The 12,639-nt window shown below is 40.1% G+C and overlaps 1 protein-coding gene across 3 annotated transcripts in view; it reads right to left on the reverse strand.

Moving 5' to 3' along the window:
- The window catches only part of LOC124721924 (carbohydrate sulfotransferase 5-like), a 544,973-nt gene that overhangs the window by 279,534 nt on the left and 252,800 nt on the right, over window positions 1–12,639 (reverse strand). Inside the window, exon 2 of one of the 3 annotated variants that reach the window (XM_047247079.1) lies at window positions 12,272–12,389. The exons of the other annotated variants lie outside the window; for them this stretch is intronic. Within the exon in view, the coding sequence (XP_047103035.1) occupies window positions 12,272–12,300 (29 nt within the window). The 5' untranslated portion in view covers window positions 12,301–12,389. The remainder of the gene's footprint in view (window positions 1–12,271; window positions 12,390–12,639) is intronic. 3 annotated transcript variants of the gene reach the window in all.

Below are 12,639 nucleotides of genomic sequence, written 5' to 3' on the forward strand. Positions count from 1 at the left end.
AGCCAGTTGGATGTATTTTTCAATTTTTTCTCCTGTTTTCTTTTGTATATTTGTTGTATTGGGTATGGATATTTCGACTAGTTGTGTTAATTTCTTCTTTTTATTGGTGAGTATGATGTCAGGTTTGTTATGTGGTGTTGTTTTATCTGTTATAATGGTTCTGTTCCAGTATAATTTGTATTCATCGTTCTCCAGTACATTTTGTGGTGCATACTTGTATGTGGGAACATGTTGTTTTATACGTTTATGTTGTAAGGTAAGCTGTTGATGTATTATTTTTGCTACACTGTCATGTCTTCCGGGGTATTCTGTATTTGCTAGTATTGTACATCCGCTTGTGATGTGATCTACTGTTTCTATTTGTTGTTTGCAAAGTCTGCATTCATCTGTTGTGGTATTGGGATCTTTAATAATATGCTTGCTGTAATATCTGGTGTTTATTGTTTGATCCTGTATTGCAATCATGAATCCTTCCGTCTCACAGTATATATTGCCTTTTGTTAGCCATGTGTTGGATGCGTCTTGATCGATGTGTGGCTGTGTTAGATGATACGGGTGCTTGCCATGTAGTGTTTTATTTTTCCAATTTACTTTCTTCGTATCTGTTGATGTTATGTGATCTAAAGGGTTGTAGAAGTGGTTATGAAATTGCAGTGGTGTAGCCGATGTATTTATATGAGTGATTGCTTTGTGTATTTTGCTAGTTTCTGCTCGTTCTATAAAAAACTTTCTTAAATTGTCTACCTGTCCATAATGTAGGTTTTTTATGTCGATAAATCCCCTTCCTCCTTCCTTTCTGCTTAATGTGAATCTTTCAGTTGCTGAATGTATGTGATGTATTCTAAATTTGTGGCATTGTGATCGTGTAAGTGTATTGAGTGCTTCTAGGTCTGTGTTACTCCATTTCACTACTCCAAATGAGTAGGTCAATATTGGTATAGCATAAGTATTTATAGCTTTTGTCTTGTTTCTTGCCGTCAATTCTGTTTTCAGTATTTTTGTTAGTCTTTGTCTATATTTTTCTTTTAGTTGTTCTTTAATATTTGTATTATCTATTCCTACTTTTGTCTGTATCCTAGATATTTATAGGCATCTGTTTTTTCCATCGCTTCTATGCAGTCGCTGTGGTTATTCAGTAGGTAATCTTCTTGTTTAGTGTGTTTTCCCTTGACTATGCTATTTTTCTTACATTTGTCTGTTCCAAAAGCCATATTTATATCATTGCTGAATACTTCTGTTATCTTTAGTAATTGGTTGAGTTGTTGATTGGTTGCTGCCAGTAGTTTTAGATCATCTATGTATAGCAAATGTGTGATTTTTGTGTGGGTATGTTCCAGTAATATTGTATCCATAATTTGTATTATTTAGCAGGTTGGATAGTGGGTTCAGGGCAAGGCAGAACCGAAAGGACTTAAAGAGTCTCCTTGGTATATTCCACGCTTAATCTATATTGGCTGTGATGTGATATTATCTGAATTTGTTTGGATATTAAGTGTGGTTTTCCAGTTTTTCATTACTATGTTTAGGAACTGTATCAATTTAGGATCTACTTTGTATATTTCCAATATCTGTAGTAACCATGAGTGGGGTACACTATCAAAAGCTTTCTGGTAATCAATGTACGCGTAGTGTTGCGACCTTTGTTTAGTTTTAGCTTGATATGTCACCTCTGCATCTATTATCAGTTGCTCTTTACATCCTCGTGCTCCTTTGCAGCAGCCTTTTTGTTCTTCATTTATAATTTTGTGTTGTATGTGTCATTAATTTCTGTGTAATGACTGAAGTTAATATTTTGTATATTGTTGGTAGGCATGTTATGGGGCGATATTTTGCTGGGTTTGCTGTGTCTACTTGATCTTTAGGTTTCAGATAAGTTATTCCATGTGTAAGTGTATCAGGGAATGTGCATGGGTCTGCAATGTAACTGTTAAATAATTTAGTTAGATGTGAATGTGTTGAGGTGAATTTCTTAGCCAGAAATTTGTTATTTTATCTTTTCCAGGGGCTTTCCAATTGTGAGTAGAATTAATTGCTTGGGTGACTTCATGTTGCAAAATTATCACTTCAGGCATTTGTGGTATCATCTTGTATGTGTGTGTTTCTGCTTGTATCCACCGTGCATGCCTGTTATGTTGTACCGGGTTTGACCATATGTTGCTCTAGAAGTGTTCCATGTCTGTTATGTTTGGTGGATTGTCTATTTTAATGTGTGTGTTATCTATTGTCTGGTAAAATTTCTTTTGGTTTGTGTTGAATGTTTGGTTTTGTTTCCTTCTATTTTCACTTTTTTTGTATCTTCTAAGTCGTTTGGCCAATGCTTGTAATTTCTGCTTCTTTTCATCTAACTGCTCTATCGCTTCTTGTTGTGAGATTTTACCTAACCTTTTTCGTTTTTTTTCTGACATTTCATTTCTTATAAATTGTGTTCGCTGTCCGATGTCTTTTCTCAGTTTTTCTATTCTGATATGAAGCCTGTGTTGCCAGGCTGGTTTTGTGGGTTTCTTCTGTGTGTTGGTTGGTTCTGACCTCTGCCTAGTGTGTATATTTAGTGTAGTGAGTGCTCCTATATAAACCATTAGTTTTAACTCTTCCATAGTTGTGTTTTCATTTATTTTGTTGTGTATGATTGTGTTGATAGTTTTTATCGTTATTTCGACTTGTGGGTTATTTGGCGGTCTATGCAAGAATGGTCTAATGTCTGCATTTGTGTCTTTGTATTCTGTATATGTCAGCTGAAATTTTTCTTCTATATCTAACATGTGTGTCACTTCATGTTCTATTTGTGCTTGTACTGGCGGCTGTCTAAAGATTTCGTTTTCCTCTGATTGTTTAATGGATGCGTGTTGTTCTTTGTTTGTTTGCTCTGGGATGTTTGAGTCCATTACTGTATTTTCTTCTTCTTCTTCTTCTTCTTCTTCTTCTTCTGATTGCACATTATTTTGTTCCAGTATTTGTTGTACTTGTTGTTTGATGTTTTCTGATTCTGACTGGGGTATCCTGTTATTTTTGATTATTACACGGATCTGATCAGCTAGTCGTTGTTCTGTTAAAAATTTTAATTCTGGTTTATCTGGTAATAAATGTTGTGTATACTTGTGATCTGTATCCAGTTGTGTTGGTTCCTAGGTTTGTTGCTTGGTAATAACAGAACATGAGGTGTCCATTAACTTCATCTGACCATCTCATCCTCTGTCTTTGTTTTCCTTCTAGGGTGGTTGCAGGAAGCATATCCTGCAAAACACCTCTATTTGGATTTGAATCTTTTCCAGTTGGCTAGCAGTGTCGTTACCATTGTGGGCGGGCATAGGATTCAAGCGTCGTCCCCGACCATGACGGCGCTTGTCCGAGGCTTCTTTATTTCTGTCCTGAATCAACTAATCACACTAAAAGGGGGCTTAGCCCTATTAGTGGTTTGTTCTTTTCGTCGCCTTTTACGACTGGCAGAACATACCGGAGGCCTATTCTTTTAGTACTTATTATTATTATTATTATTATTATTATTATTATTAGTAGTAGTAGTAGTAGTAATTTTATTATACCCTATTTTGTGCGAGTGAAATTTTAGTGAACGTATCAATCAGTTAAAACTCGAGACTTTTATTTATAGTCATTGTTCCTGATCAAAAATGTCTCTGAGCACTATGGGACTTAACTGAGGTCATCAGTCCCCTAGAACTTAGAACTACTTAAACCTAACTAACCTAAGGACATCACACACATCCATGTCCAAGGCAGGATGCGAACCTGCGACCGTAGCGGTCTCGCGGTTCCAGACTGAAGCGCCTAGAACCGCACGGCCACACCGGCCGGCTGTTCCTGATCCCACTGAGTAAATAACGCAGGTAGGAACATTTTCTTTCATTCAGCACAATGAGTAATGTGGACTTGCAGTTAGGAAATTATGGTCAGTATGTTCTCCATCGCTTTTTGGCTGACAGTAAAAATAGTTTTCAGGCTCTTCTAAACGACGAAGATTATTTACGCGCCGCCTTGCAGGTTGATTGCCGAACTCTGGCCCACCTGAAGCTTCACAACACAATTAGCTTCACAAAATGTAACTTCATTTCATAGCATACTCAGCAGCCTTTAATGAACGACTGCAGAAGTTTGCAGATAAACGAAAATCGCCGGTGCAGTAAGGAACCTTTAAATGATTCCTCACGGAATTGTTGTGTAAATTTGTTTGTTCCAGCCCAAATACTTTCCCTATTAGAAAATGAATGGACATAATTTAATTCCAAAGTGATGGACGGAGAGGAATTATGGGAAAAGCCTAAACGTTTTGTCAATTGCTCTCTGAAGAAGTATTTGCCGAATTAAGTTTATTAAGGACGTAAAAGACACACCGTGGCTTAATGACAACATTTGGAAAATGCAGAGGTTGTTCCACTTTCGGCAAAAAAAGTGGAAATGTCGACAGGCAAACGTTAGTAGAAATGCCCGATGCATAAACCACCTGCCGCCGTCATACTCTTAGCGAAAGATCTTACTGAGCACGAGAAAATTCAGGTCCTATGCTAACTCACTGGCTTGTATCCAGTAACTCTTCGACCACTTTGGTGTGAGAATAGAAGACAGTGAAAGAAAAGTTGAAGTTTTAAATCTCGCTTTTAAAAAATCATTCACGCAAGAAGATTGTACAGACATGGGTAGCATCGTTTGATCGCCACAAAACCTCCATAAGGAGTACATGGAACATGTAAATAAGCATACCTTGCGTTGTAAAGCAGCTGAAAGTCGCCACGTCCAGATGGAGTCTCAATTCGGTTTTAAAGAGAGTACTCCTCGGCACTGACGCCATACATAGCCTGCATTTAATGCATTTCGCCCAGCAGAAAGTACTAAGTGACTGAAAAAATGCCCAGGTGGCTCCCGTATACAAGAAGCGTAGAAGAACAGACCCACAAAATTATATACCAATATCCTTAACGTCCGTTTTTTCAGAATTCTTGAGCATATGCTACGTTTCAATACAAGAAATTTCCCTGCGGTGGACAAGCTTATAACAACAACTCAACAAGGATTCAGAAAGCATCTCTCGTGCGGAACTCAACTTGCCCTTTTCTTGCACGATATCCTGCGGCACATGGATGAAGCGCAACAGGTGGATAGCGCATTCCAGTATTTCCGGAAAGTGGCACACTGCAGACTGTTAACGGAGGTCAGATCATATTGGTTCCCAGTTATGTAAGTTGCTCGAACACTTTTTAGGTAATAGAACCCAGTATGTCATCCTGGACGGTGAGTGTTCATCGCCAACAAATGTATCACCAGGATTCCCCAGGAAAATGTAATTAATCTGTTTTTGTTCTCTATGTACATAAACCATATGACGGACAAGGTCACAGCAGTCTGCTGCTGTTTGCTGATGATACAGTGGTGCACGGGGAGGTGTCGTTTTTGAGTGACTGTAGGATACGGTATGACTTACAACTTCTATTTCATGTGATGTATGTTAATGAAGGTGAGTTAGAAAACCTACGATGCATTGCTCGGAATACAGTGCTAGTAGTGTGCTGCCACGTCAGTTACATATCGAGGAGTAACGTTGCAAAGCGACATAAGCTGGAACGAGCGCGAAAGGCCGGTTGTAGAGACAGCGAATGGTCAACTTCGGTTTGTTGGGAGAATTCTAATACACTGTAGCTCATCAAGGAATGCGACCTCGAATAAAACGCTAGTGCAACCCATTCTTGATTATTACTGGAGTGTTTGGAATACCCACGAGATATGATTGAAGGGATACCTCGAAGCAATTCAGAGGCATGCTGTTACTGGTAGTTTCGATCATGACGCCTGTATGAAGGAAATGCTGCGTGAATTCAAATGGACACCCTTGGAGTGAAGATGAAGTTCCTCTCGCGAAACGCTATTGAGGAATTATGTTTATCATATAGACAACAAAATTACAACTACTGGAGAATGGCTGCAATTTTATCAGGAAAATGTAGAGAAACAGCATTTGCGACACACTGCAGAACGATCCTAGTGCCACCAACATAGAGCTCGCGTAAGGGTCGCGAATACAAGGCACGTACGGGAGCAAGCAGACAATCGTTTTTCCCTCGCTTCATTTGCGAGTGGAACAGGAAAGCAAATGACAAACAGTAGCCATGCACCGTATGGTGGTTTATAGAGAATGTATGTAGATGCAGAGTCTGTGAAAAAAATTTTAATTTCATCTTGCCTTTTTACAAGTCTACATCTACGTCTATACACATAATCCGCAAGACACCGTATGGTGCGTGGCGGATGGTACGTTGCACCACCACTGATCATGTCCAGTCCTGTTCCACTAACAACTAGAGCGAGGGAAAACGACAATTTATATGCCTCCGTACGAGTCCTAATTTCTCTTATCTTATGTTCGTGCGCCCTACGCGAAACGTACAACCTACATTGGCGGCAGTACGAACGTTCTGCAGTCAGCTTCGAGTACCGGTTATCTGTACTTTCTCAATAGTGCTTCACGGATAGAACGTCGTCTTCCGTCCAGGGATTCCCATTTAAGTTCCAGAATCGTCGGCGTAATACTTGTGTGTTGATCGAAACTACGGGTAACAAATCTAGCAGCCCGCCTCCGAATCGCTTCGATGTCTTCCGTTAATCTGACCTGGTGGTGATTTCAATCACTCGAGGTGTACTCAAGAATTGGCCGCCCGCCTCTGAATCGCCTCGGTGTCTTCCTTTAATCCGAACTGTTGGGGATCCCAGTCATTCGAGCAATACTCAAGAATCTGTCGCACTAGTCTTCTACATGCGGTCTCCATTCCAGATGAGCCACAGTTTTCTGAAACTCTCCTAATAAGTCGAAGTTGACCATTCGCCTTCCGTACTACAATCCTTACATGCTCTAACCCATTTCATATCGCTTGCTACATTACGCCTAGATATTTAATCGACCTGATTGTGTCAAGTAGCACACTGCTACTGCTGTATTCCAACACTACGGGATTGTTTTTCCTACTCATCTGCATTAACCTCCATTTTTCTACGTTTAGAGCTAGCTGTCATTCATCACATCAATTAAAAATTTTGTTTAAGTTATCTTGTACCCTGCTACAGTCTTTCAATGACGACACCTTCCCGTACACCACAGCATCATCAGAAGACAGCCGCAAAGTGCTGTTCCCCCTATCCCTCGGATCATTTATGTATATAGAGAATGACAGCTGTCCTATCGTACTTCCATGCGGCAATCCTGACGACACAATTGTCTACGATGAAGTCTCTACGGGAATCTTAGGGAACCATGGCCAATACTGACTCACTGAAGAAAATCGCAGTCCACATCAGCAGTGTATTTATTTTGGATAATAAACGGTTTGGCCGGTAATTCCCTGAAATCAGTTACACAGTTCAATAATAAGCGTTTTGTTCATAAAAATATGTATGTAATGTCAAGCTTTTTCTCATCTGCCATTGCGGTGCCATCATGACCACCGAGCATCCAGACAGATGACTGACCGATATTAAGTGGATCCAAAACTGTCTTAACGTTTGGTAGCAACTCGGTAGTTAAAATCTTGCTTTCAAATTCACTGATAATTTCCTGCATACATTCCTTTACACTTGTTTTGACTTTGTTCAGTTAATGTTTGTCAGCAATTTTTCTGTTTCACATAATTTGCTAAGCGGTACTTCTGTTTTTGCAGTATATCCCTGTAATATAGTCAGGAAACTATAAGCCCTTTGCATCCCTTAATATCTTTTAAGGCGGCAGCGTGTAAGCACGTGTCCTTAAATAATTCTCAATTTGTGCCACATATTCTCCTCTTACTTCTCCACAAAACTCAATGTCTGCTACTGGTTGTTTAGTTAGATTTTGATAATTTTATTGACGCCCTCGTTAAGCAGAAATATCTTCTTGTTTTTCTTAATTTTTAGTTTAATTCTAGCGATCTATCAAACTATAACAATCTATGATGGCTGATTTGCATCTAAGTATTCAGTGAATGGAAAGGTTTGACGATGTTTGTTACTAGAATTCGTATTACGCTTCCTTGCGAGTGTGTTGTCTCATCAACTAACTGTTCAAGACACATTCTGGAACATTTTTAGATAACAATTTTGCCCGATAGCAGAGGAGTTACTGATGTTTACGTCTGCTGAAGGCGGCTATTGCTACTGCAGTCGCATTGCGGGTTGATCCTGCAGAGCCTTACACAATGATATTTCTGTGGGACTTTAACATTCTTAACGTTTGTATCTCGGTTACTTTTCTTCTAAGATAATCAGGAGCAGTGCTTCTTAAAATAAGCAAACACTGTAGCGTCGAGGATCTCTCTATGGAGAGAAGTCTTCCGAAGTAAGAGTGATTTCAGGTGTGCCGCAGGGGAGTGTCGTAGGACCGTTGCTATTCACAATATACATAAATGACCTTGTGGATGACATCGGAAGTTCACTGAGGCTTTTTGCAGATGATGCCGTGGTATATCGAGAGGTTTTAACAATGGAAAATTGTACTGAAATGCAGGAGGATCTGCAGCGAATTGACGCATGGTGCAGGGAATGGCAATTAAATCTCAATGTAGACAAGTGTAATGTGCTGCGAATACATAGAAAGAAAGATCCCATATCATTTAGCAACAATATAGCAGGTCAGCAACTGGAAGCAGTTAATTCCATAAATTATCTGGGAGTGCGCATTAGGAGTGATTTAAAATGGAATGATCACATACATTTGATCGTCGGTAAAGCAGATGCCAGATCGATTCATTGGAAAAATCCTAAGTAAATGCAATCCGAAAACAAAGGAAGTAGGTTACAGTACGCTTGTTCGCCCACTGCTTGAATACTGCTCAGCAGTGTGGGATCCGTACCAGATAGGGTTGATAGAAGAGATAGAGAAGATCCAATGGAGAGCAGCGCGCTTCGTTACAGGATCATTTAGTAATTGCGAAAGCGTTATGGAGATGATAGATAAACTCCAGTGGAAGACTCTGCAGGAGAGACGCTCAGTAGCTCGGTACGGGCTTTTGTTGAAGTTTCGAGAACATACCCTCACCGAAGAGTCAAGCAGTATATTGCTCCCTCCTATGTATATCTCGCGAAGAGACCATGAGGATAAATTCAGAGAGATTAGAGCCCACACAGAGGCATACCGACAATCCTTCTTTCCACGAACAATACGAGACTGGAATAGAAGGGAGAACCGATAGAGGTACTCAAGGTACCCTCCGCCACACACCGTCAGGTGGCTTGCGGAGTGTAGATGTAGATGGTTTCAATGATACTTGTATTAACTTCGTTTAGCTGCACGTCAACCTAGCTACGCAAAAATTTCAAGCCGAACACATTATTTCCATGAGAGGTGATAATGACAGCCAAAAGCAGAGGACGATCATTTTTTTCGTCCGCATTTGCATGAAATGAGGCACAGAATGGTGAAATGGTCTGCGTATTGGTGAGTGCCGTTGTTGTTCTCGACAGTACCTGCATTTTGAACTAGTGAGGGAAATACTCTAAGGATCTGAATGAGTAGGAAAGACACTAGCGCTCAGTCCGGAACCGCGCGACTGCTACGGTCGCAGGTTCGAATCCTGCCTCGGGCATGGGTGTGTGAGATGTCCTTAGGTTAGTTAGGTTTAAGTAGTTCTAAGTTCTAGGGGACTGATGACCTCAGAAGTTAAGTCCCATAGTGCTCAGAGCCATTTGAACCATTTTGAAAGTAATTGATTTACGTCTCAGAAGTGCATGCCACGAACAGAATACTCACACTTGACCAGCTCGTGTTGTCTTCTGAGCTCAACAGCATTTGGTTTACTTTCATTTTTCGCTGCCTGCGCCAAAAACCCAATGCTACTCAGCTAATCACTAATAGACATAGTTATTTTCATGTCAGATAATTGTAACAGCTGTCAAGAATAAACAAATGACTCTCCTCAAGTTCTAGCTTCTTTGTCGTCTGAACTGATATCAAGATTTCTAGGAGGCTTTTACTCCCATTCGTTTTCGTCAGATATTCGCGATGTTTGTGAGTCGACTGTGGAAACAAAGCCTATGTCTATAAGGTAATACCAACATTTTAGTAGAACAAAATAAACCAAAGTAGTTCGCTATTAGACCCGGGCCGGCCGCGGTGGTCTAGCGGTTCTAGGCGCTCAGTCCGGAACCGCGGGACTGCTACGGTCGCAGGTTCGAATCCTGCCTCGGGCATGGATGTGTGTGATGTCCTTAGGTTAGTTAGGTTTAAGTAGTTCTAAGTTCTAGGGGACTGATCACCACAGATGTTAAGTCCCATAGTGCTCAGAGCCATTTGAACCATTTATTAGACCCGGGGGCACGCGATGACAGCTCACCGAACCTCTGCCGAAGGAGTTGTTGGCTGGCGGTATCTGGGACATGAGTTCAGCACACAGCATCTCTAACGTTAGTGTTGGCTTTCGAGACCACAGCCATTACATCTCCTTCAGGTAACTCCTTTTTTGTTGAATACATCATGGGAGTGAACAGTTATCAATGTGTTACAAATATTTACTATCAAATACAGTCTTGATCACAATTTATTTATTACGGTGACCGGTTACGACCACTACTGTGGTCATCTTCAGACCAATGAGTAAGAACCTCCTTCTGCTGCTTCTACTAGTGATTCTCCAGCAGGAGGAGGTTCTTACTCACTGGTCTGAAGATGACCACAGTAGTGGTCGAAAACGGTCACCGTAATAAATAAATTGTGATCAAAAAGTAAACTCCTTTTTTGTCCTATGGAAGCTGAGGAACCGTGTTTACAACCTTCTTACCAAGGAATACTGTTTGGCACGACAAGGGATGGAAGCTCAGGTATTCCTGTGGCACAAGAACATCTACTGAGACAGACCAGCGGCACAGATACGCAAATCAGAATTTAGATGTTTACTAAGAAGTGTTATTGCCAGTAATAACAACGGGGAATCTCTTAAAATAACTAATGCCAAGTTGGTTGGTATGGCCATTTTCCGCACCAGCTATAAAAATTTTGTGTTCCTTTACAATGGACAAATCTGCCTCTTTAGCACTGTAACGTCTATATTTTTAATTCTGATTCACGTTCGCAGCTACTGCACAGTAACGTCTCTCACAAGACGTAAGTATCTTCTTGGATATTTTGCGGCTCCTAACCGACGTACATTCCAGAAATAGCTTTAAAGCTAGAATTCCTAACATAGAAAATGTCAATAATGTTGTATATTCTTTGATAATAAACCGAACTGCTCTTTGCGTGCTACAATGTACATATTTTAACATAGACGTCTTCTGATTCAAAAGACACCTTCAGTCAGATTCTGGATATTACACAATTATTGGTAACCCTAAAATAATGACGCATTTGAAACACTTCACGTCTTGATTATTACTCAAAATGTTCAAATGTGTGTTAATTGCTAAGGGACCAAATTGCTGAGGTGATTGGTTCCTAGACTTACACACTACTTTAAACTAACTTACGCTAAGGACAACACACACACCCATGCCCGAGGGAGGACTCTAACCTCCGGCGGGAGGGGCCGCGTTATTCGATTCGTGATTATTACTCAAAACGGAAAAGTTCTCACAGTCAATTTTCTTTTTATCTGTCCTGGTGTGATCTTCAGCTAAGAATGTCATTTTCACTACATGTTCCTCGAACTGACGTTAAAATTAATGATACTGAACACGTAGCAAAATCTCACCGAAAAGAAAATCAGGCAAGTTCGATGTGGATATGCGGCAAATTCTCTACAGTGAAATCCGATTCTCAACCTGTGGACACATGTAGGAGAATCAGGGTAGTCGTACGGATACGTAAAAAGAAAATTGGCTACAAGTACCACTTAATTTTACGTATAAACAAAGACATGAACTGTTTCAGTTTCGTAATGAATGTTTTACATCTATAACCGACGTTTGGTAAAACCTAAAATTACGAATGTGTCAGAAAATACACAGACGATGTCTTTTAACCAAATGGTGAAAAGCGTCTGCATTAAAAGTGTTCACGATTCAGCACGAAGAGAGCAACATTCTTTATTATAAAAAAACCATATAAATTTAACAGAAGTTTTTATGTTAAGACTTCTAATTTCAGAGTTATTTCTAGAATTTACTGCGATCAGTAAGACGAAATATGCTACATTAATCTAGTCTCTCTAAGACACTTACCACTACAGTAGCTGTCAACGCATAGTTTGTGTGTTTAAGATTTTCGTGTACTTAGCTAAAGGTGAACATCCCATAAGCTGTATACATCTGCGAAATGTTCAGACCACAAATAGATATGATAAATGTAACAACCGATTACAAAACTCACCAAATTTGGAAGCAAGTAGTTGACCTCATTTGTGGGCAAAATAAGTTTCCTAACGGGGCGCCAAGCTACTTGCGTTTCATACAACCACACTTCGTAACCCGTGGCAGACTCTACTCACCTGAAACAAAGGAAAAAAAAAACATCAGCAAAAAAAATCTAAGGATAAGTGTTTTTATAGCCTCCCCACTTTCCAGGCTACCAGCGTATGTGCATGGTATGGTATGTATCTGTTATTAAACGCATTATACCACATAAGCATAACACGACTGTACTGAATCCATTACAGACTAAGATCCTAATTTGCACTGGAACCTTTTTAATCCGTAGCTTAAAACTTTTGCCGGCCGCGGTGACCGAGCGGTTCTAGG

Source organism: Schistocerca piceifrons, chromosome X (genome assembly GCF_021461385.2).
Source record: "Schistocerca piceifrons isolate TAMUIC-IGC-003096 chromosome X, iqSchPice1.1, whole genome shotgun sequence".
Classification (NCBI taxonomy): domain Eukaryota; kingdom Metazoa; phylum Arthropoda; class Insecta; order Orthoptera; family Acrididae; genus Schistocerca; species Schistocerca piceifrons.